This window comes from Schistocerca cancellata, chromosome 5 (assembly GCF_023864275.1).
Source record: "Schistocerca cancellata isolate TAMUIC-IGC-003103 chromosome 5, iqSchCanc2.1, whole genome shotgun sequence".
NCBI lineage: Eukaryota > Metazoa > Arthropoda > Insecta > Orthoptera > Acrididae > Schistocerca > Schistocerca cancellata.
The window spans coordinates 267,762,558-267,787,737 of record NC_064630.1 but is presented as its reverse complement, the minus strand read 5'-3'; the positions used below and the strand labels follow the sequence as shown (position 1 = coordinate 267,787,737).

Here is a 25,180-nt window from a genome sequence, read left to right as displayed (position 1 = left end):
ACTGCTTCGGGCCACACTCCTGTACACGTTCCCAGTCTGGGTGGAGGCCCACCGAACTTTGAATTCGTCTCGTGGTGTAGTCTATACTAGCTCCCTCGACGGATTGACTGATGAGGAGATTCAATCTTTCCTCGCTGAGCAGGGCGTGACGGCTGTCCATCGGGTCATGAAAAAGGTCAACAATGACCTTGTACCGACCCGGACACTTTTCTTGACCTTCGATAGTGTTAAGCTGCCATCGTGCATCAAGGCGGGCTACGAGGTTATTTCTGTTCGCCCCTATGTCCCGACACCTACACGCTGCTACCAGTGTCAGCGTTTCAATCACACTCGACAGTCTTGTTTCAATGCGGCTAAATGTGTCACTTGTGGCAGGGATGCCCATGAGGGTGACTGTCCACCTCCGTCTCCTCGTTATGTGAACTGTCAGGGTGACCATGCCGCATCCTCCCGCGTCTGTCCTGTCTATAAGGAAGAACGCTGTAACCAAGAAATTCGGGTCAAAGAGAAAGTGTCCACCTCGGCTGCTCGCAAGCTATTGGCTAGTAGGAAGCCCGCGCTGCTCCCAGCGGGGAAATACAGTACTGTCCTCGCCTCTCCTCGGACTACCAGGGAGGTAGCAACCCAGACATGCGATCTGACCTTCAGCACCACGGTCGTCCGTTCGGCCAGTGCTAAGATCGCGCGGTTGACGTCTCCTCTTCCTCCCATCACCCCACAGACACCAGACCCTTCATCAGCTTCTGCTAAGACGAAGACCCCGAAGTCAGATGCACGGGCCTTCAAGAAGGAACCATCCCGTGCAGACTTCCTACGTACCTCGACCTCCCAGCCTTCGACCGGTACTTCCACCAAACGTCCTTCCAAAAAGGCTCATAGGAAGCACAGTTCTCCTTCTCCGCCACGGCGCATTTCTTCTCCTGCGCCACCCAGCGGTTGCCGCCCCAGGCCGTCATCCGTTTCGCCTGGCCGCACCGCTGGTAGCCGTACATCTGGCCGCTCACCGGCGGAGGAAGCTCCCCCTCCCGGCCATCCTCCCGAGATGGCTGATGAACCTATAGACCCAATGGACGATGACTGTCCGCCTACTGATAGCGGCGGCAGTGCTCGCTCGAAGCCAGGCCCTCAGCGGCCTTCGAGGTGACCCCTTCCTTCATCTTCCTTTTCTTACGATGGCACTTATTCACTGGAATATTCGCAGCATTCGCTCCAACCGAGAGGACTTGAAGTTGCTGCTCCGCTTGCACCGTCCGCTCGTCGTAGCCCTCCAGGAAACGAAGCTACGCCCATGCGATCAAATTGCCTTGGCACACTACACCTCTGTGCGTTTTGACGTACCCCCTGTGGTAGGTATCCCAGCTCACGGAGGGGTTATGTTGCTGGTCTGGGATGATATTTACTACGATCCCATCACGTTGCACACCGGCCTGCAGGCAGTTGCCATCCGCATTACTCTCCCCACTTTTACGTTTTCCTTTTGTACCGTTTACACTCCATCGTCATCTGCCGTTACCAGGGCAGACATGATGCAACTTATTGCTCAGCTACCTGCACCATTTTTGTTAACTGGAGACTTCAATGCCCACCATCCCCTTTGGGGCTCTCCAGCATCCTGCCCGAGGGGCTCCTTGTTAGCAGACCTTTTCAACCAGCTCAATCTTGTCTGCCTCAATACTGGCGCCCCTGCTTTTCTTTCGGACACATCTCACACCTATTCCCATTTAGACCTCTCTATATGTACTCCCCAACTTGCACGCCGGTTTGAGTGGTATGCACTTTCTGATGCATATTCGAGCGACCACTTCCCGTGTGTTATCCATCTCCTGCAGCATACCCCCTCTCCGTGCTCCTCTAGTTGGACCATCTCCAAGGCAGACTGGGGGCTCTTCTCTTCCCGGGCGACCTTTCAGGATCAAACCTTCACAAGCTGCGATCGTCAGGTCGCACACCTCACGGAAGTCATTCTCGCTGCTGCTGAATGTTCCATCCCTCACCCTACTTCTTCTCCACGTCGCGTACCGGTCCCCTGGTGGACCGCATCATGTAGAGACGCTTTACGTGCTCGTCGACGTGCTTTATGCACATTTAAACGCCACCCTACAGTGGCGAATTGTATCAATTATAAACGATTACGTGCTCAGTGTCATCGTATTATCAAAGAAAGCAAGAAAGCCAGCAGGGCTGCTTTCACAAGCACCTTCAACAGTTTTACTACTCCTTCTTCTGTTGTCTGGGGTAGCCTGCGGCGGCTATCTGGCACTAAGGTCCACTCACCAGTTTCTGGCTTGAAGGTCGCGAATGACGTCCTTGTGGCCCCTGAGGCTGTCTCCAATGCCTTCGGCCGCTTTTTCGCAGAGGTTTCGAGCTCCGCTCATTACCACCCTGCCTTCCTCCCCCGCAAACAGGCAGAGGAGGCTAGGCCACCTAACTTCCGCTCCTCGAATTGTGAAAGTTATAATGCCCCATTCACCATGCGGGAACTCGAAAACGCACTTGGCCGATCATGGTCCTCCGCTCCAGGGCCTGATTCTATTCATATTCAGATGCTGAAGAACCTTTCTCCTGCGGGTAAAGGTTTTCTTCTTCGTACATACAATCGCATCTGGATTGAGGGACATGTTCCCGCATGCTGGCGCGAGTCTATTGTTGTCCCGATTCCTAAGCCGGGGAAGGACAAGCACTTACCTTCCAGTTATCGACCTATCTCGCTTACCAGCTGTGTCTGTAAAGTGATGGAGAGAATGGTTAACTCTAGATTGGTTTGGCTGCTCGAGTCTCGACGCCTACTTACCAATGTACAATGTGGATTTTGTAGGCGCCGCTCTGCTGTTGACTATCTGGTTACCTTGTCAACCTTCATTATGAATAACTTCTTGCGGAAGCGCCCGACCGCGGCTGTGTTCTTTGATTTGGAGAAGGCTTACGACACCTGTTGGAGGGCGGGCATTCTCCGCACCATGCATACACGGGGCCTTCGCGGTCGCCTCCCTCTTTTTATTCGTTCCTTTTTAATGGATCGACAGTTCAGGGTACGTGTGGGTTCTGTCCTGTCCGACACCTTTCGCCAGGAGAATGGGGTGCCACAGGGCTCAGTTTTGAGTGTCGCTCTCTTCGCCATCGCGATCAATCCAATAATGGATTGCCTCCCAGCTGATGTATCAGGCTCCCTTTTCGTGGACGATTTTACCATCTATTGCAGTGCGCAGTGTACACGTGTCCTGGAGCGCTGTCTTCAGCGTTCTCTTGACCGTCTTTACTCCTGGAGTGTTGCCAATGGCTTCAGTTTTTCTGCCGAGAAGACGGTCTGTATTAACTTCTGGCGATACAAAGAGTTTCTCCCACCGTCCTTACGACTCGGTCCCGTTGCTCTCCCAATCATGGAGACAACCAAATTTTTAGGCCTTACATTTGACAGGAAACTTAGCTGGTCTCCACATGTGTCATCTTTGGCCGCCCGTTGCACCCGTTCTTTAAATGTCCTCCGTGTTCTCAGTGGTATGTCGTGGGGAGCGGATCGAACCGTCCTACTTCGTCTATATCGGTCGATCGTCCGCTCCAAGCTGGATTATGGGAGCTTCGTATACTCCTCTGCACGGCCATCCATCTTACGCCGCCTCAACTCCATACAACATCGGGGCTTATGACTTGCGATCGGAGCATTTTATACTAGTCCCGTAGAGAGTCTTCATGCTGACACTGGCGAATTGCCACTCACCTACCGGCGCGATATACTGCTTTGTCGGTATGCCTGTCGGCTACTGTCAATGCCCGACCATCCATCTTATCGTTCCTTTTTTGACGACTCTCTCGACCATCAATACGGGTTGTATGTCTCTGCCCTGCTACCCCCTGGAGTTCGCTTTCGTCGCCTCCTTCAACACCTTAATTTTTCAATCCCTGCAACCTTTCGAGTGGCAGAGAGCCACACGCCACCTTGGTTCCAGGCTCAGGTCTGCATTCACCTTGACCTCAGCTCGCTCCCAAAAGACGTTACCTCCGGTTCGGTCTACCACTCCCGTTTTGTGGAACTTCGTTCGAAGTTCATCAATATGACTTTCATTTATACAGATGGCTCTAAGACCAGTGACGGGGTCGGGTGTTCTTGTATTGTCGGGGCACAAAGTTTCAAATACCGGCTCCATGGCCATTGTTCGGCCTTCACAGCTGAGCTCTTTGCCCTCTACCAGGCTGTTCTTTACATCTGCCGCCACCGACATTCTGCTTATGTCATCTGCTCTGATTCCCTGAGCGCCATCCAGAGCCTCAGTGATCCGTATCCGGTTCACCCTTTCGTGCACCGGATCCAACGCTCTCTTCGGCAGCTGGCGGACGTCGGTTCTCCGGTTAGCTTTATGTGGGTCCCTGGCCATGTCGGTATCCCTGGGAACGAAGCTGCAGATGCCGCGGCCAAGGCTGCGGTCCTCCAGCCTCGGACAGCTTCTTGTTGTGTCCCTTCGTCAGATTTTAGCAGGGTTATTTGTCGGCGCATTTTATCGCTGTGGCATGCCGATTGGGCTGCCCTTACAGCCAACAAGCTTCGGTCCTTGAAACCTCTTCCCGTGGCTTGGACATCCTCCTCACGCCCTTCTCGGCGGGAGGAGGTAGTTTTGGCCCGGTTAAGAATTGGACACTGCCGGTTCAGCCATCGCCATCTGCTGACGGCTGCGCCGGCGTCGTTTTGCCCCTGTGGGCAATTGCTGATGGTCCGCCACATTTTAATGTTGTGTCCGGATTTTAACGCACTGCGTCTCAATCTTAACCTGCCATGTACTTTAGATGCCGTTTTAGCGGATGACCCACGAGCAGCTGCTCGTTTTCTTCGTTTTATCCATTTGACAAACCTCACTAAGGACATTTGATGATGCTGTTTTTAATCCTATGCCTGTCAGACTGTCTTCTATCGTGTTTTCCCTTTTAGTTGTTGTTTTAAACTTGTGCCTCGCGGTGCATTCTTAACGTCGTCAGGGCGCTAATGACCATTGAAGTTGTGTGCCCTAAAACCACAAAAAAAAAAGAAGTGACCCCATTCCAGAAATCCAGCAGGATCTCCAATCACTCTCAAATCCTCAACTCTCCCCAGAGTCAGTCTCAGCTCACCCCTACCACTTCCTGCACTTCTACCTTCTACATGCTTCCTAAATTCCATAAACGCAACCACGCAAGATACCCCATAGTGGCATTACTGTGCCCCCACTGAGAAAATCTCTGCATTCTTAGACCAACAGCTTTAAGCTACTACCCAGATCCTACCTTCCTATATAAGGGGCAACAACCATTTCCTCCACTGACTCCCCACAGTTCCTGTCCCTTTACCACACAGTGCCTTGCTTGTTGCTGTTGATGCCATCTCCCTTTACACTAACGTCCTTAATGCCCATGGCATTGCTGCTATTGAACACTAGCCTTCCTAATGCCCAATGGATTCCAAACCAACCACCTCCTTCTTAGTCACTATGACCAACTATATCTTCACCCACAATTACTTCAGGGTGTATACACCCTGGGAAATCTGGGAAAACCTGGGAATTTTTTAAATTCCGATAATTTTTCATTGTTTTAGTTTTCATATAGATTTTTGTAATTTTGACTGGTAAGAACTGATACTGCAAGAAAGAATATAACTGTATCCTGCTACTGCAGAATGATACTGCAGCAATAAAACAAGAGAAAAAAAACTTAAATTGCAAAGGAAATGTGCCATTTACAACAACAAAACACAGTGCACACACAAACATCTGCCAACAGAAAATGTCAAAGGCTTTAGGACAAAGACTATGCGATACTTCATAACAACCAGTTGTTGGTGATGAGTGTGATGTCACAATTTCACACTAGCATTTGCCAGTGGGCTCATGCAAGCCAGATGATACTAAGGAAAATTTTTCCTGGCATGCTATAGCTACCATATTCATGCTTGGGCAGAGCCATCTGTGTTGTAGTGGGGAGGGGAAGGGAGGGGGGGTAGTCTCCATGTGATCCATGTTTGTGATTTTGCTGCCCTCTTAGTTTACAGCTCTAACATCAAATGAAAACAAAACAATTTCTAAGGCTGGGAACTATCATGTGAATTAAAATATTCACATAATTAGTAGGGAAGGCTAAAATATATTAATCAGTTTTTGGCAGTCGAGCATGAATTGCCTTACAGAACAAGGAAGTTATTTTTGTTGGTTTGCTAAAAAAAATTGGCTTTTACTAATCTCTTTTGTTGAGGCAGTCAAATTTATTTGAAAAAGTTTCATTGCACAGTATTGGCTAGTTTCAACTGTTTGCTGAATTTCAAATACACGTTTTGATATTCTGGCATGTATGGCATTATACCATGATAAAGAACCAAACATGAGCTAATACAGTACTGGACTCCAAGAAAATTTAAGTCCCGAAAACAACACTGAAAAGCTTACGTTGGGTTCTACTTGATTATGAATCTGAACATATGAATGTACACTTTAAGCTGAATTATGCATTTAAGTATGCTTCACAAAATTGCGATGCTCCTGCAGTATCCTCTGATGTCCTGTTTCTTTTATGGCGTAATGCACAATTTTAATGCTTTATATGTTCAAACATAAGTGTTTCCTATGTCATTGTAGCTGTGCACGCGCAGTAACGCTCATTTTCTGGCGTGCACTGGCAACGGTTGAAACAAAATTATTTCTGACATGTTGCAGGAAAATTTTGTGAAAGGTGGTTTGAAAAACATTACTTTAAAGGTAAACTTCCTTTCATGCAAGATGAATTAAGTTATGTGTGAGCATGAGCGATGCATTTCTTAAGTCACGGAGCATTTGATTTTCATTTACAATTTAGTACTTAGAGAACCAGCCACTTAAAAGAATTTTGAGCCCAGAAGAACATACATTTATTTCCTTGTATAAATTTTACTGCCAATTTTGTGTGATCTATCTTTAAGTGTAACAGATGCAAAAAAAATGTGAAAAAATAACTTTGCTTGTAGCTACATTATGTTTATTAATTTAAATCATTAACTTTTCCTATTTGTGCATTTCCACTACTAAACAGTGGTGTTGCTACTGGCTGACTATGTCATGTGTTGTATGCTCTGAATATCTGCTGTCATCGCCTGGCGAGATGGCATGACATAAGCTGTGGTGGACTTACAAAAGCACATTGTAATCTTGGTTTCAATGCTTCGGAAACTAACATGCTGTTTTTGGTGGAATTGAGTATATATGTTCATAATACGAAAATATGCAGGGTACACGTTGCTGCACATAAACATCTTTCAAAACTTTATTTTTTTTTTTGCCATTTTTCATTTTCTAAAGTGTTAAGTTTTACATTGCTGTATAAAACCTTAACCATTCAAAGGATTGACAAGTTTCCCAGTCCAAAGGGAAAGGATGCAGTCACTTAACACCGAAAAAATGTAATTCACTTGGGAAATCAGAATTTTTTTTTCCTTGTACGCGTACACATTGCGTACTTCTCCTTCGAAGACATTACCCACAAACAAATCCGAGGTATAGCTGTCGGCACTTGCATGGCACCATCCTATGCCAACCTATTCATGGGCCATCTAGAGGCCTTCTTATACACCCAGAATGCTAAACCCTCACCTGGTTCAGATTCAGTGATGACTTATTCACAATGTGGATCTGTGGATCAATGGTGAGGATACCCTATCCACATCTCTCCAGAACCTCAACTACTTCTCCCCCCGTTTGCTTGACCTGGTCCTATTCAGCCCAATGAGCTGCCATTATATTTGTTGACCTCCACCTCAAAGATGGCTACATCACCACCTCTGTCCATACCAAACATATAGTAACCACCACCAATACCTCCACTGTTGAGAGCTGCAACCCATTTCATACCAAGAAGTTCCTTCCGTACAGCCTATCCACCTGTTGTCACATCTGAGTGACGAGTGGTCCTCCTTGAAATATACCGAGGGTCTCACGGAAGCCTTCACAGACGGTAATTATACTCCCAACCTTGTACAAAAACAAATCTCTAGTGCCTTACCTTCAGAGTCATCAACCACCCCCAAAAGTGTCCGCCGCTTGTGGTCTCGCGGTAGCGTTCTCGCTTCCCGAGCACGGGGTCCCGGATTCGATTCCCGGCGGGGTCAGGGATTTTCACCTACCTCGAGATGACTGGGTGTTTGTGTTGTCATCATCATCCAGGAAAGTGGCGAAATTGGACTGCGCAACGGTTGGGAAATTGTACGGGCGCTGATAACCGTGCTGTTGAGTGCCCCACAAACCAATCATCATCATCACCCCCAAAAGTACCACCGCCCAGCCACAGAGCAGCATTCCCCTCGTAACTCAGCATGACACATCCACCGAACCTACACAATATACTCGCCCATCTCGACACAACCCTGCTCCCAACCCCTTACCTCATGGCTCATACCCCTGTAATAGACGTAGATGGAAGACATGTCACATACATCCTACCAGCAACACCTACTCCAGTCCGGTCACAAACATCACCTATCCCATGAAAGGCAGGGCTACCTTGAAACTGGTCACATATCTACAAACTAAGCTGCAACCACTGTGGTGCATTCTATGTGGACACGGCAACAAGAAGTTGTCAGTCCGCATGAATGGCCGCCAACAAACTGTGATTGAGAAACAAGTGGACCACCTGGTTGCTGAGCACACTGCCAAACATGACATCCTTCATGTCAATTACTGTTTCACAGTCTGTACCATATGGATCCTTACCACCAACACCAGCTTTCCTGAATTTCACAGGTTGGTACTTTCCCTGCAATATATCCCATGTTCCCCCATAACCCTCCTGGCCTCGGCCTTCATGAGTCATTGTCCTCACCCATGCAGCCTCCCTGTTCCCATTCCAGCATTATGCAGCCCTCCTTTCACCATTGCAACCAGTCTTCTTACTTATCTTCCCAATCCCACCTCCCTCCCCACCTTTCCCTTGCACTGCACATAGCTGCCCTATACTCTCTCCACCTTGTCCATGCACACTCCCCAGCAGCATTGCACTGTCTGCCACCCCTACCCTGGTAGCCCTCCCTCCCCTAGCCTCTTCCTTACCCCCACCCTGTTACCACTCCCATCATACATTGGTGTTGCTGCTCGCGGTGTGACTACAATTGCCTGAGACTGCAGTAATGTGCGTGCGTGTGTTGTCTATTTTTGACGAAAGCCTTACAGGCTGAAACCTTTATTTTTGACAGTCTTTGTTGTGCTTTGTGGAGCTGTATGTCTTGGTACCCATGAGGTGCTTTTGGTGCCTGCATTTTGTGCATATGTTTTTCTGTTGTATGATAGACCCTCTGTGGGGTGCCCGTGGTCACCCTCTCCCTGAGGGAAGCCCCTGTATTTCGCCACCTGTGAGTAAATTGTCATGACTGCCATCTTCCATGCTTACCAGATAACCCAGCTTACAAAAAAGAAGGAAAGATCCAAGAGTGTAAGTCCCTGAGTCATCTATCTTATACTGAGCCTTGTCAAAAAGATGATGGACTTCAACCACTGCCAGTATCCTTTGCTTTTGCCTCTGCTACATGGTTTTCAGCTCCTACCTCTTCCCTACTCCAGTCCAGTACACCTCCCCTGTGCCGCCCCCCCCCCCCCCCCCCCGTCTCTCCCCTCCAGCAGCTCCTGTCCTTCCCCATCCAGGAACTGCTCCTCCTCCTCCTCCTCCTCCTCCTCCTCTTGAGGAAATCTCAAGACAGGAAGCCTACAACCTTGGCTTGGTCAAGGGACACGTACTCAGAAGGCCACAAAGCCAATCGTTCTCTACCCAATCTGGACATTCCTGCCACCTGTTCCCTTACTGATAACACCTCCTCCCTCCCTCTGAAGAGAAGCAGAAGCAGCACAAGTCAAAGGACAAGACTTCACCAGCATCCTGGGGAGGGGGGGGGGGGGGCGCTATGTCACCCCATCCTTATTGACGACGACGACGACGACGACGACGACGACTGACCTGATGATACGACCACCTCTTGGCTGCTTCATGTCCATCCTGGACTCTCATCACACGATAATCCAGTGGACTTCCAGTGGAAATACAACTTGTTTTCTCTTGTTCTGCATTTTGACTTTCTCATCAAGAAACTCACTTCTGTGATGACGATTCCCTAATGTTTCGTGGTTATTGGGTGTCTGTCAGAACTGTGTCCGTCCAGAGATAGCATCTGGAGGGGTCTGCGCTTCAATTCGCACTGACGCCGTTAGTGACAGGATCCCTCTTTATACCAACCAGTAAGCAACAGCAGTAAGAGTGTGAATGACCCCAGCCATCACCATTTGCTATGTCTACCTCCATCCAGGTAGGCCACATCCTTATTTTGAACTGTGTTGTTGTTTTGGTCTTCAGTCCTGAGACTAGTTTGATGCAGCTCTCCATCCTGTGCAAGCTTCATCTTCTCCCAGTACCTACTGCAGCCTACATCCTTCTGAATCTGCTTAGTGTATTCATCTCTTGGTCTCCCTCTACGATTTTTACCCTCCACGCTGCCCTCCAATACTTAATTGGTGATCCCTCAATGTCTCAGAACATGTCCTACCAACTGATCCCTTCTTCTAGTCAAGTTGTGCCACAAACTTCTCTTCTTCCCAGTCGTATTCAATATCTCCTCATTAGTTGTGATCTACCCATCTCTAATCTTCAGCATTCTTCTGTAGCACCACATTTCAAAAGCTTCTATTCTTTTTTTGTCTAAACTATTTATCGTCCACGTTTCACTTCCATACATGGCTACACTCCACACAAATACTTTCAGAAAGGACTTCCTGACATTTAAATCTATACTTGACGTTAACAAATTTTTCTTCTTCAGAAACGCTTTCCTTGCCATTGCCAGTCTACATTTTATATCCTCTTTACTTCGACCATCATCAGTTATTTTGCTCCCCAAATAGCAAAACTCCTTTACTACTTTAAGTGTCTCATTTCCTAATCTAATTCCCTCAGCATCGCCAGACTTAATTAGACTACATTCCATTATCCTCGTTTTGCTTTTGCTGATGTTCATCTTATACTGAACTGCTGACCTAAAATGGAAACTCTTGCCCTGTACCTTCCCTTTGGGGACTGCAATGCACACCACCCTCTGTTGGTGAGGGGAGTGCCACTTGGACAGGTAGGGGGGCTTCCAACTTACTACAGATGTTTTGTGTCCGTTCAATGACTGTTCTCCTACACACTTCAATGCCGCTCATGGCACATTCTCTGCCATCAATCTCATGATCTTCTCCCCTGCTCTCATGACTTCACTACACTGGTCACCCCATGATGATCTTTGTGACAGTGACCACTTTCCGGCGATTGTATCATTTGCCTGCCACCGCCAGGCAGACAGGCTCTCACATTGGGTATTCCGCAGAACCAGTTGGCTATTATATAGGTCTGCTGTGTGCCTCAACATCTCTCTTGGATTGCATTGATGTGGTCTTGCGAGATGTCACACTATTCTTAACGCTGCTGGCACTGCTATGCTCCTATTCACACGTCCCCCTCACCATTGACTGATGCTGTGGTGGACCAAGGACATAGCAGTTGCTATTCAGGACCACTGAAGAGTGCTGCAACAATGTAAAAGACAGCCTTCACGGACTAACCTTACCGCTTGTCTCCATGCTAAGGGTTGCAACCTTGTAAGCAGAGTAAAAATGAATGCTGGGGCACTATGTTTACTCCCTGGGGACGTATGCCATCTCATTGCAGGTTTTGTCCAAGCTCTGTAGCCTTCTGGGCCACCAGCAACAATCAACTGTTCAGGATATTAGCCTACAGGGTGCTCTGCGTACTAATCCATTGGTCTTTGCAACAAAGCCTCGCAACATGCTTTGCGGCAGTCGGTGTCTTCTTCCTATCCTACATCGTTTCTCTGGCAGAAACAAGGAGTTGCCCCCTGTGGGTCTGGAGTTAGAATAGGCCCGAGGTATTCCTGTCTGTAATAAGAGGCAACTAAAGAGTTACACGCGTTTCGGCCTTTGTGATGGTCCCGTGTTGGGTTTGACCTCCATCTTTCTAAATTTTCGCAGAGAGCCAATTGGGGAAGGGTGCCTTACATGGTGCATTGTGTCCATTGTGCATTGAGATCTTTAGTCCACTTTCTCATCGTTGCATTGCAGTCCTGCTAATTCTCCATCTCTTGGGTGAGGACATCTTCCTGGGTGTGTTTGCCACCATGCACTATCACTTTCTGCACCAACGATGACCATGGAGTTCTTAGCACCTCATAACCAACACGGTAGCCAGTCCGTTGTGGTGGTGCCACCATGTACCCTGTTGGTTGTAGCCCCCTGACAACACAGGGATCACTCTGCTGATGTCTCCACTGTTAGCTCCCCGTATATGCGATGGACTAGATGCCCATCGCCCTGGCAATTGCCATCCTGCCAGGTGGCTCTTGCTGAGGCTGGGTGGTGCCTGTGGGATAGGGCTCCTGGTCGTAGTGGGTGGCATCATGGTGGATGACAGACCATGAAGTGTAATACAACATCCGTTGCTGATGGTCCACTGCCAGCAGTCTCTAAATGGTCAAAGTCTAACTTCAATGCCAAAAAATATGACCCCAAATCATTACCCTCCCTGGCCACACCATGGGAGGAATGTCAGGCGAAGGAGGGCAGTGAAGCTTATTCGCCCTGGTACCTCGTATGTACGAGAGTTGGAGAATCTTTAATGTCCACGAAGCCTTAGTTTTTTGTGGAGCGTTTGGAGGACAAGTTTGGGGAACTGCAGGGCGTGTCCAAAATGTGCTCTGGGTCAGTCTTGATAAAGACAGCATCCTCTGCCCAGTCAGACTTTACTCACTTGTGACAAGTTGGGGGATATTTCTGTTACCATCATGTCCCAGAAGAGATTAAATGTGGTACAGGATATTGTATTCCACAGGATCTTCTTTTGCAGTCTGACGATGAGCTGCGTGCCAATTTAGAGTGGTGAGGTGTTAATTTTATCCGGCGCGTCCATCAGGGTCTGAGGGATAATCAGGTTGCCACCGGTGCCTTCAACTTGGCCTTGGAATGTCCTCTCGTTCACTAGACTCCACACTGAATCCTATAAAGCCCCATTTACAGAGTGGGAGCTCCTCAGTGCCCTTGCACATTGCCCCGATACAGCTCCTGGCCCAGATCGGATCCACAGTCAGATGTTTAACCATCTCTCATCTGACTACAAGCAACATCTTGTCATCTTCAACCGGATCTAGTGGGATGGCTTCTTTCCATCGCAATGGTGGGAGAGTACCATCATTTCGGTGCTCAAACCTAGTGAGAACCTGCTTGATGTGGATAGTTATTGGCCCACCAGCCTCACCAATGTTCTTTGTAAGCTGCTGGAACATATGGTGTGTTGGCAGTTGGGCTGGGTCCTGGAGTCAAGTGGCCTACTGGCTCCATGTCACGGCTACTTCTGCCAGGGTCGCTGTACCACTGCTAATTTTGTTTTTAAGAACCTCTATCTTCTCTTTGAATGGACAAGTATTAGCTGCAGAAACTGTGTGGCTGGGGATCAACTTTGTCCCTTGAGTCTGCCATCCGAACAGCATTTTCCAGACACCACCACATTGTTACTGTCTCTTTTGATTTACGAAAAGCGTGTGACACCACCTTGTGACATAATATCCTTGTCACATTATAAGAGTGGAGTCTCAGAGGCCCGCTCCTGATTTTTATCCAAAATTTCGTCTCTCGTACTTTCAGTGTCCAAGTTGGTGCCTCCCATAGTTCCCCCATATCCAGGAGAATGGGGTCCCGCAGGGCTCTGTATTACCTCTCTCTCTAGAGTCTCTCTATTTCTAGTGACCATTAATGGTCTAGCAGCAGCTGTAGGGCCGTTCGTCTCACCATCCCTGTATGCAGATAACTTCAGCTTCTCATACTGCTCCACCAGTACTGGTGTTGCTGAGCGCCGCCTATAGGAAGCCATCCACATGGCGCAATCATTGGCTGTAGCCCATGGATTCCAGTTTTTGGCTGCAAAGTCGTGTGTTACACACTTCTGTCGGCATTGTACTGTTAATCCGGAACCAGTGCTTTGCCTTAATGACTATCCACTCCTTGTAGTGGAGACATATTGATTCTTAGCACTGGATTTCAGTGCCCGGTTGACTTGGCTACCTCACCTTCGTCAGAAGCGGAAGTGCTGGCAGCACCTCAGTGCCCTCCACTGCCGGAGCAACACCAACTGGGGTGCAGATCTCTCTATGCTGTTGCAGCTCTACAGAGCCCTTGTTCAATCCCGCCTTTACTATGGCAGTCTGGTTTATGGTTCAAAGGTGCCCTCAGCATTGTGTTTATTCAACCCAGTGCACCACTGTGGCGTTCGCCTAGTGACAGGAGCTTCTAGGACGAGTACGGTGACCAGTGTCCTTGTGGAGGCTGGAGTCCCTCTGTTGCAGGTTAGAAGTGCACAACTGCTGGCGAGTTATGTTGCACATGTATGTAGTTCTGCATATCTGAATCAGTCTCCTGTTCCCACCCATGGCGGTTCATCTCCTGCATCGGTGGCCCAGGTGTGGCCTTCCAATTGCAGTTTGTGTCCGATCCCTTCTTTCCTAACTGGAGTCCTTGCCTTTATCACCTATACTTGAGGTCCATTAACACACACCTCAATAGTGTGCACCTAGGCCACGGCTTTGCCTGGACCTGTCACGTGGTCCTAAGATCTCAGTTAACCCCGCAGCTCTCTGCTGCCACTTCCTCTAGATTCTTGAAATGTACCGAGGCCACGAATTGATTTACACAGACAGCTCAATGGCTGATGATCACTTCGGCTTCATGTATGTCATGGAGGACGTATTGAACAGCATTCCTTGCCCTTGGCTGCAGTGTTTTCACTGCTGAGCTGGGGGTTACACTCATGCTCTTCAGCACATATGTTCATGCCCTGGGGAGTCGTTTCTTCTGTGTACTGACTCCTTGACCAGCGTACAAGCTATCAACCAGTGCTACCTTTGTCATCCTTTGGTAACAACCATCCAGGAGTCAGCCTGTATTCTGAAACGGTCCAGTCGTTCAGTGGTGGTTGTCTGGACCCTAGGTCACGTTGGAACCCCAGGCAACAAACTTAGCAACAGACTACGCAGAAACCGCTTATGGAGATTGGCTTGTCTGCAACTGACCTGTATTCAGTACTACGCTGCAAGGTTTTGTGATTTTGGGAGACGGAATTGCATAATCTCAGTACACACAACAGACTGCGTGCCATTAAGGAGACAACGAATGTGTGGAAGACCTCCATGCAGGCCTCTCGCCTGGAATCTGTGGGTTCTCTGCTTTTTGCGACTTAGGCTACCTCCTGTGCTCGAATGACCTGCTTCAGTGTCGCTGCGGTGCCCGGCTGACAGTGGCCCGTATCTTGATCTGCCCTCCTTTGGCTGCCCTGAGACAGACTCTTCAGTTACTGGACTTGTTGCCATTTATTTTAGCTGACAACACCTCATCAGCTAATTTAGTTTTAATTTTTATATGTGACGGTGGGTTTTATCATTCTATGTAAGTTTTAGCGCATGTTCTCTGTCCCTTTGTGTTCTCCATTCTTAATGCTTTTTGGATGTTTTTAATGTGTTGTTGCAGAGTTGCTGGCTTTCCCTTTTATTCTCGTGGTTGACCAGCCACAGTCATCTGCGCTGTTGTTTTTACCCCTTCTACCTGTTTCTTGCTTCTCTGTGTGGTTTTCTTTCCCCATTTTGTCCATAGTACTGTTGGTTGTCCATCTGTTATTCTTCTGGTTCTCCATTTTCATGTTGTTTTGCTGTAAGTCTCTTCTTTTCTCTCCCCACCCCCTTACGTAATTATTTTGTTGGGGCAAGGGACCGATGACCACACAGTTTGTTCCCCCCCTCGCCCCCTCCCTCTTCTACACCAACCAACAATGAGTTGAAGAAACCACCCTCTGTTTCAACCCCTGCAAAGATGAAGCCTATAATGAACACTTAAGTGAATGGGAATTCTTGGAGGCTCTTACCTCTCACGTGTCTTGGCCCCAGACCCTATTTACATCTGCAACCAGACAATCCATGCTTTGGACATTACCCAGAGACATCTACTCAGCCCCCATGGGGCTTGCCACTTGTTGGTGGGTTCGTGCTTGGCTACCATGGGACCCCAGACTTTGCAGCATTTTTCCCTTGCATGCTGAATGTCTATCCTCTTGCTATTCTTTTTCCTCTCCCTTGGGGAACATGTCAGGGGTATTATTAGGAATATTCTGCATTCTGTCACTGATGTGTGAACAATCTCACCTTTGGTTTTTCACTCCCTTTTCCTTTCTTTGTTTCTCTTCTCTTGTTCCTCTGCTTCGGCATTTGAGGATCCTCTCCCCCCCCCCCCCCACCCCCCCCCACCCCACCGCCCCGTGTGCTCCTGAAGGCCAGCCCATGTGTGTAGGATTTGCACGTACCCCCTGGTACTGGCCAGGCCCAAGGAGGGTGACTGCCTGAGCTGCAACCTTCCCAAATTGCCGATTGGTCCCTGTCAGGTGTTCGGGGGGGGGGGGGGGGGTGACCTGAGGTGTGAACAATCACCTAAGGTGGGTGTGCCCTCTTGTGAAAGGGGCACCCAGATGGAAGGAGCACACCATTGGAGATGCTGGCAATCGTGGGGATTTCCTCGCGGTGAGTCAATCATCTTCCCACTCAACAACTACTAAACTTAATGTAATGAGACTGATGAGTCACAGACCCCACTGCACCACGGTTCCTCATGGTCTCACATACTGAAGATGGTCAGTCCTTCCCCACAGTAAATCTGTTTATTATTCAGAAAGGTGTTGAAGCAATTGCTGGCCCTGTGAAATCGTGCTCTCGTTTATGGAATGGCACTTTTTCTTTTGGAGACCACTTCTGATTCATAAGCACAATTGCTTGCTGTATCGCTTCTCCATGGTTACCCTGCTTGTGTTGAGGCCCATAGAACTTGGAATTCTTTCTGTGGTGTAATTTACATCAGGCTGCTAGATGGTCTGAGGCCAAAATCTGATCTTACCTCTCTGATCAGGGTGTCATTGGCATCCATCGTGTATTGAAAAAGGTTGATTCCTACGTTGTGCTCATCCGCACTCTTTTTCCTCACCTTTGGTAGAGTGGTGGTTCCGTCCAAGCTCAAAGCAGGCTATGAAATAATCATTGTCTGGCTGTACAGTCCAAACCTGATGCGCTGCTAACAGTGTCGTCATTTCAACCACCCTAAGACGTCTTGTCGACACCCAGCCAAATGTCACCTGTGGTAGGGATGCACAAGAGTGTGTCCACCTCCTCACTGCTGTATCAACTGCAATGACAGCTATGCCACCTCCTCTCGGGATTGTCCCATGTATCTTTATGAGCAGGCTATTAAAGAGATCCGGGTATAAAGGAAAAGGCGCCTTACCCAGTCACTTGCAAGTTACTCGCTAGTCGCAAACCCTGTATTCTCCTGTCTGGTACCTATAGTTCTGTTCTTGTTACCCCTCGCTCCGTAAAGGACATGGCCATGCAGACAGGCTACCTACATTCAGATCTGAGGTTGTGAAATCGTCCCTTGTGGATTGAGTGTGCGGCATTCTTCAGTTGACCATCTAGTTACTTTGTCCGCCCATGTTATGAACGGTTTTGTTGAAATCCCAGACTGTAGCAGTGTTTTTCAATTTGGAGAAGGCCTAAGACACATGCTGGAGAACTGGTATCCTCTGTACTCTTTACATGTGGGTCTTCTGTGGTCACCTGCCCTGTTTCCTTCAGGCATTTTTAAAAGATAGTTTTCAGGGTGCATGTGGGTTCTGCCTTGTTGGACCCCTTTATCCAGGAACACGGTGTGCCTCAGGGTTCCGTCCTGAGTGTCATCCTCTCTGCTATTGCCAGTAACCCTATATGGCTTGTCTCCCACTGGGTGTCTCCAGCTGCCTTTTCGTTGAAAAGTTTGCCATCTACTGCAGTTCTCCACGGACCTGTCTCAGTGAGTTGCTTCTTCAGTTGTGTCTTTACCCCTGGAGCATCAGCAATGGCTTTCACTTTTCCACTGACAAAACCATCTGTATGAATTTCTGGTGACACAAGTGGTTTCTCCCACAATCTTTAAATCTTGGGCCTGCTGCTCTTTCGTTTGTTGAAACTACAAAATTCCTTGGCTCATGCTCAAAAGGAAACTCCCTTGGTCCTCCCATGTATCTTAACTGGCAGCCCGCTGTTCGTGGTTCCTCAGTGTCCTGTGTGTCCTCTATTGCACTTCCTGGGGTGCCGATCGAACCACCCTCATCAGTTTGTACCAGTTCCATGTCTGTTTGAAACTCAGCTATGGATGCTTTGTTTATGCATCTGCGTGCCCTTCCCTCTTACACCGTCTTGACACTATCTACCTCTGGCCATTCGTTTGGCCATGGGTGCATTTTACACCAGCCTGGTTGAGTGTGTGCATGCTGAAGTTGCTGAACTACCCTTGTTCTACTGCTGTGACTTTCTCCTCAGCAGGTATGCATGCCGTTTGCCATGTGTGGCCACCCATCCTATGCCTCCTCCTTTGATTCCTTTGATCTTCAGTATGGGGCTTGGCCTTGTCCTGTTACCTCCTGGAGTCCGCTTTCAGCACTTACTATGGTGATTCAACTTCACGCTACCTGCAACTCCCCCTGTGGGTGTGAACCCTTCACCACCTTGGCTTCATGAAGTGAAGTGACCCATGTTAACCTTGGCCTTCATTAACTTCCTAAGGACCCTACTCCCAGCCTTGGTCTATCGCCTGCAGTTTCATGATCTTCGCAGGGTACTTCACGATAGTACCTTTGTATACACTGATGACTCTCGGACTGACTGTGAGGTCAGGTGTGCCTTTGTCATTGGCGCCCGTGTCATTAGATACCAGCTTCCGGCACACTCCTTAGTATTAAAGCCCTTTTTCCACAAGTCTGTTTTTAGCTGTTTTCTATTACATCAATTGAGACTGATGTATAGTCATCTTTAAACTCCTCTCTGTCTTTGTGTTCTATAGTTTTGACTTGGGCATGTATGACCCAGTTGTTTTTTTGCCTTAAAGCATAACGTAACGTAACGTAACAAAACAAAACATTAACGCAGGGTTTTCAACCACATTTGGCTCATGGGTGTCTTCCACTTGCAATGGTGAGACAGTATAGTTATCCCCATACTTAAGCCCGAGAAGAACCCAATGTCTCTAGACAGCTACCAACCGATTAGCCTGACCAACTTACTTTATAAACTGCTTGAGAGGATGGTTAGCTTCAAATTATGTTGGGTACTCAACTCTGTCTTCTTTGACCTACGAAAGGCGTATGACACGGCTTGGTACCGTCACATTTTAGTTACCCCCTCCCCTCGTGACTGTCTTTTGCTGCCCTCTTCAGGTTTTTATCCATGATTTTTTACCCCACCGGCTCTAACCCAAAAGAGTTGGCACTTCTCTCAGCACCTCTAGAATCCAGGAGAACGGTATCCCACATGGTTTTGTGTTAAGTGTAATACTGTTCCTCGTCACCAGCAAATGGGCCTCTGGGTACCCTGGCATTACATATCGAGAGTTTTTCTACAAATACGGTGGAGCCCACTCCTGGTTTCTTATGCAATCGCCGTGTGATGATACCCTGTACCCCGTCCTTATTGCAAATGATGGGTATCTCTCTGCTGATACCATCCTAGGGTGGGATTGCCGGTTGGAATATGTCTCACCACCCCCCCCCCCCCACCCCCCCCCCCACCCCCCCCCACACACACACACACACACACATACACCTCTTCTCCTCAGATGGTGTATGCTCCATTGATTAGGACCGACCTATCCCAGGATCCTAAGGTTTCTGTTGCTCCTACACTATTCTAGCATCTGCTACGCTCCATCCTTGAAGAGTTCTGGGGTGCTACCATTTTTTACACAGATGGTTCTAAAATGATGGATAAAATTGGATATTATTTTGTCTCCTACTGACATGGTATGCAATTTCCTGCTGGGATCATGTAGTGTGTTCACAGTAGAGCTGCTAGCCAGTAGCAGGATCCTCCATTTTGTTACTCAGGCCTCCCTCCAGTGTTTTAATGTGTACAGACTCGGTGAGCAGCCTGTAGGTTATAGATTGATGCTACTCTCCTCACTTTGATCTCTGCTATCCATGAACTTCTCTTTACCCTGCCTGCTCAGTTGTCTTTCTCTGGGTCTTGAGTCATGTGGGCATCCCAGGGCATGAACTGACTGTTTGGTTAGAGAGGCAGACACTTACCTGCTGTTACCTTTCATGATTCCAGGTGCAAATATATGGATAAACATCAAACACACTCTTCGCCCAAAAGTGGAATGACCTCTGGTGCTCTACTGCTCTCAGTAATAAACTCTTCCTTCCACTCTTCTGGGAAGAAGTCCACTGTCTTATGCCGCTGCATAATGGTCATACTAGGCTCATCCCCTGTTTTCTCTTGTGTAACAAGCCACCCCCACAGTGTGGCTGTGTCGACCCACCTAACTTGTACACTTGGCGAATGGGTAAAAAGATTCTTCTACCTTGCCCGATTTAGGTTTTCTTGTGGATTTGATAATCACTCCCAAAAAACTGATGGAAACATAAGAGTTTGTCACATGAACTGAAAATAAAAAATTGAAATTTTCACTCGAGGGAAGACTTGAACCAAGATCCTCTCGTTCCACAGCTCCTCACACTAACCACGGGACCACAGCGCTCCTGTGCTCACATTATCCTTCATGTAGCCTATCTTGCGCATAGACTACTTAGTTTTTATATTTTGCTTATTTTTTCATAGTTCCACACAACTTCTTCCTGTTTTCTCGATTGATGTGTGTTCAGTTTTCCAAGGTCTATCCACTGTGCCAACTTATAACTAAATCTGAGGGGGGTGCGGTGCGATGGGGAGGTTCCCTTGTAAGTATAGCCTTCCAGATTCCTTGCCTTTAATATTGACAGACGATTCACAGATGGTTGACCTGGTCCTGAGTTTCCTATGTGAAAGTGGATTTTATTTTCAGTTAAGAGATTTTGTTTCCCTCTTGGAGCAGCAGGGTGGTTGTGGTTGGGGTCTCTTAGTTTCCTGTGTCTAGGACCCATGATCACTCCCCTTGCAAAGACTGCTTTTAGCCCTCTGTTTTTCTAGTTTTTAGATTTGGCCTACCCTGTCACGCCCTCTACTGTGTATTCTTTAGCTTCCTCTCTTTATGGTATGATCCCTCAGACTGGATTTGCCCACTTTCATCAGATACCACTGTCTTATGCAAGTAATTTTTGAATCTGGCGGCTGATGACCTCGCCATTTAGTCCCATACTCCACCTCAACCAGTCTGTCAGTCACTTAACGGTTAAAATTCATATGGAGGTAATGTGCGTGTGAGAATGTCAACATCAGTTTTGATTTAAACTGCGCAAAAAAAAAACTAAAACTTAAGCTCATTTAATTTCCATAACATTTTGTGTTGAACCGTGTTGATGTGTGCAGTCAGTTTTCCTGGATGTGAGTACTGTCACATGCAATTGCATTGTAGACAAATATTTCCTTGGTAGCATTTTGGGCACTGCTTTACTATCCAGAATGCAATTAATATTCATTAGCAAACTCTCATTTAGATAAACTAAACTTTCTTGTTATTATTGCTATTAAAATAAAGCATCTGCAAATCTTTGACACTACCCTTTCCCTTTTGGTACCACTTCTTCACCATTTTGTGAGTTCCTGCTGTTACATTCATATTTTCAAAGCTGTTAATACCCTAATATTAATAATCATTGTCTAATAGTATTTTAATTGCAAATGATACTGTCACATTTGTAAACTGTTTTTGGCAATAAGTGATGTGTAAGAGAGGGTTTCCCTAGCTTTATTTTGCTTAAAAAATGCACAAATAGATATCAGTAAATTTACATTTTGAAGTACCTGTTACTACTTTTTACTTCTAGTTGACTGAAATTTTAATTTTCTCGATGTGAACATCACGTAAAAGATTTCAGGTGACATATTGAACTTCTTATTTTCAGGGAACTATGGGTATTGAAAGAATAGTGACATTGTTCTTTTTTTGTGCTGATTTGGCTGTAAGAGCTCTCTATGAGGGCAATGTTGCTCTCTTTCATGAAATAGTGTCGTGGACCATATTTTATTTGCGAAGGAGTAATTCTCTGGTAAGTTACTTTTAATGCAGGCAAGCAACCATACAGTTTTGTGTATTTTTTATCATTCATTTGTGCTGCTGCTACAGCCGCTGCCATTGACATCACCATTATTATAGTCAATTTGTTATATTTATTGTTTACTCTACATATTCTTTAGGCTTCCAGCTGTGAAGTGTTCTGAACAATTCTGCTTAACTTTCAAGGTTTATTCAGCTAATTGTAAAGGTCAGTTTGTGGTATCATGTTAAAGAATAGGGACTGAATCTTTAGATGGGGGTGGTATGTGTTTGGCAATATTTTGTCTGCAATAGATGGAAACTTCACAACCTTACTGAAGAATTTGTTATTAGTATGGCAAGCATTTAATTTTTTTAAACTCTCATTTTTAGCATTTTTCCTCATTTACAGATTATTTACCATCAGTTTTGCTACTTTGTGCAGGTATTACACTCTTTGGCTTATATATTTTATAAAATGATCTATTAATACTAAAGTTTTGAAGAGAGACTGTAATGTAATTGTCAGACTTACTATAATTATTGTATCTACGCAAATGTAAGACGACCCTGAATATAAAATTATCCTTTTTTTAAGAGTCCCCACGAGCAAAATTTTTTTACCGTATTGTGACTAATAAAAATTACAAACTGTTTCACTGACAAAAAGTATCTTCCAAATAGTTAACAAACTTATGGCTTGACATCTTGGATATTCGCGTCGTTCTCGCACGATATTTCAACAGCGTGCCTCACTGTCTTCTTCAGCGGCTACCTGAGGCTCTCAACAAGTCATCAAGAAGCTATGTCCCAAAGCGCCAGCACCACCTAGACTTCATGGACTCCCCAAGGTTCATAAGAATGGGGTTCCACTGCGACCTATTGTCAGCTATATTGGCGCAGCAACTTACCCTACTGCGAAATACCTGAAGATGATGTTGACACCACATGTGGGTAAATGTGCACGTCACATCCGGAACTCAGAGGAATTCCTGCAGCGACTGGGCCAGCAACACATCAGACACAGACATCATGGTTAGTTTCGATGTGGTGCCTCTCTTCACACGGGTACCACTGAAGGAGTCACTTGAGCTTATTGGAGACAAGTTCGATGGGGCTCTCCTTGATCTATTCAGGCATGTACTCACCTCGACGTACTTCCTATATGGGGGTCAATTTTACGAACAAACAGAAGTGGTGGCTATGGGCAGCCCTCTATCACCAGTGGTGGCCAACCTATTTATGGAAAGGTTTGAAGAGGAGGCACTCTCTTCAGCCACATATCAGCCCAAGTGCTTTTTTCGGTATGTGGCTGATACCTTTGTCATCTGGCCCCATGGTAGAGAGAAGTTAGATGAGTTCCTGCTACATCTGAACTCTTGCCATCCGAACATTCAGTTCACAGTGGAAATGGAGAAGGATGGACTACTTTCGTTCTTGGATGTGCTGGTGAAGAGAAAGGCAGATGGCACATTTGGACACAGTGTGTACCGCAAACCTATGCACACTGACTTATACCTACAAGCCAGCAGTTGCCACCATCCAGCACAGAAGAATAGAGTGCTCAAAACACTGGTCCACAGAGCACAAACTCTGTCAGATCCTGATAGTCTGGCCACAGAAATAGAACACTTACCAACAGTGTTCAGCAGGAATGGGTACTCCTCTAGAGATATCCAGAAGGCACTTCAACCTGCTAACCGGCCAAAGGATCAAGAAGAAGAACAAGAAGAAGAACCAGAAGAGGCAAAGAAGATGGCATACCTGCCATATGCCGGACCTATCTCTGCCAAGATCAGCAGGATTCTCCAGAAATATGACATAAAGAGCATATTTTGCCCACCCACCAAAATTGGGGCTATGCTGGGGAATGTAAAAGATGACCTGGGGCTACGCAAGCCAGGTATTTACAACATACCATGCCAGTGTGGGATGTCATACATTGGCCAGACCACCAGAACTGTGAACATCAGGTGTAAAGAACACCAGAGACATACCAGACTCAGGCAGGCAACTAAATCAGCCATAGCAGAGCATTGTCTGGAACTTGGTCATTCAATGGATTACAATGACAGCAATATTGTGAAACAGACCTCAAGATTTTGGGACAGTGTCATTAAAGAAACCATTGAGATTAAGGTCACAGACAATCTAATCAACTGTGACTCGGGATACAAAATCAGCACTGCCTGGAATCCAGCGCTTGAGCTTGTGAAAACTCAACGCAAGACACTCCAGGATTCTACAAGAAATAAGTGGAGACCGAGAGAACAGCTGTGAGACAAGGTGTCTGACATTGGAGACCAGATCTGACACACCCCAGATCATGAACTCTACTTCAGAAGACGGCCAGGTCGGGCGCGGACGGCGGAGGGAACACCAGCGACCAGAGAGGGACAATGTAGCTGCGTCTGGCAGGCGTGGACCTCAGATGGAACACATGACGCGGTGCGGACCGATTAGGGAGCGCCCAGCTCGAAACAGAAGTGGAAATCATAGTAACAGTCAGGAGATAGAGTACCCAACATCTCAGACCGGGTCTGACACACCTCAGATGATAACCACATCCGTTGAGGACGGCCAGAACGGGCGTCGACGGCAGTCGGAACATCTGCGACTGGAGGGGTCCGTTGAAGCTGAGACTGGCGGGCGCGGACCACAGATGGAACACTCGACCCGGCGCGGATCGATTAGGGAATGCCCAGCTCCTCCCAGGCATAAATACTGGACTCGATAGACCCAAGGACCTGTCTCAGGTAGGACCTGTCTCAGGTAGCACCTGAAGAAGACAGCGAGGCACGCTGTTGAAATATCGTGCGAGAATGACGCGAACATCCGGCTGGATTCGCGAACATCCGGCTGGATTCCCGAATATCCAAGATGTCAACAGATCGCCGGGAAAGCATGAAGAATTAAAACTTATGGCTTAATTGTCTACCGTTTGATAATACTAAGAATTAAAATAAACAAAAGAAATGGTTTACATTAAGTTTTGGACTGTTTTCTTTTCTGCCATTTTTGCTTAACAGCAGTGTTGCCAGTGGTGTCACTGTTTTTAATCATTACCATCCTGCTAGAACAACTGTGATATTTGTCTTTGTAATAAATATTTGGCTGTTCCTTCTAAA

General features: G+C 47.1%; 1 protein-coding gene across 1 annotated transcript in view; it reads left to right on the top strand.

The window, feature by feature from the left end:
* LOC126187361 (uncharacterized) overlaps positions 1 to 25,180 on the top strand; it is a 58,030-nt gene that overhangs the window by 14,331 nt on the left and 18,519 nt on the right. The window contains exon 4 of the mRNA XM_049928397.1: positions 21,922 to 22,065. Coding sequence (XP_049784354.1) covers positions 21,922 to 22,065 — 144 coding nt within the window. The remainder of the gene's footprint in view (positions 1 to 21,921; positions 22,066 to 25,180) is intronic.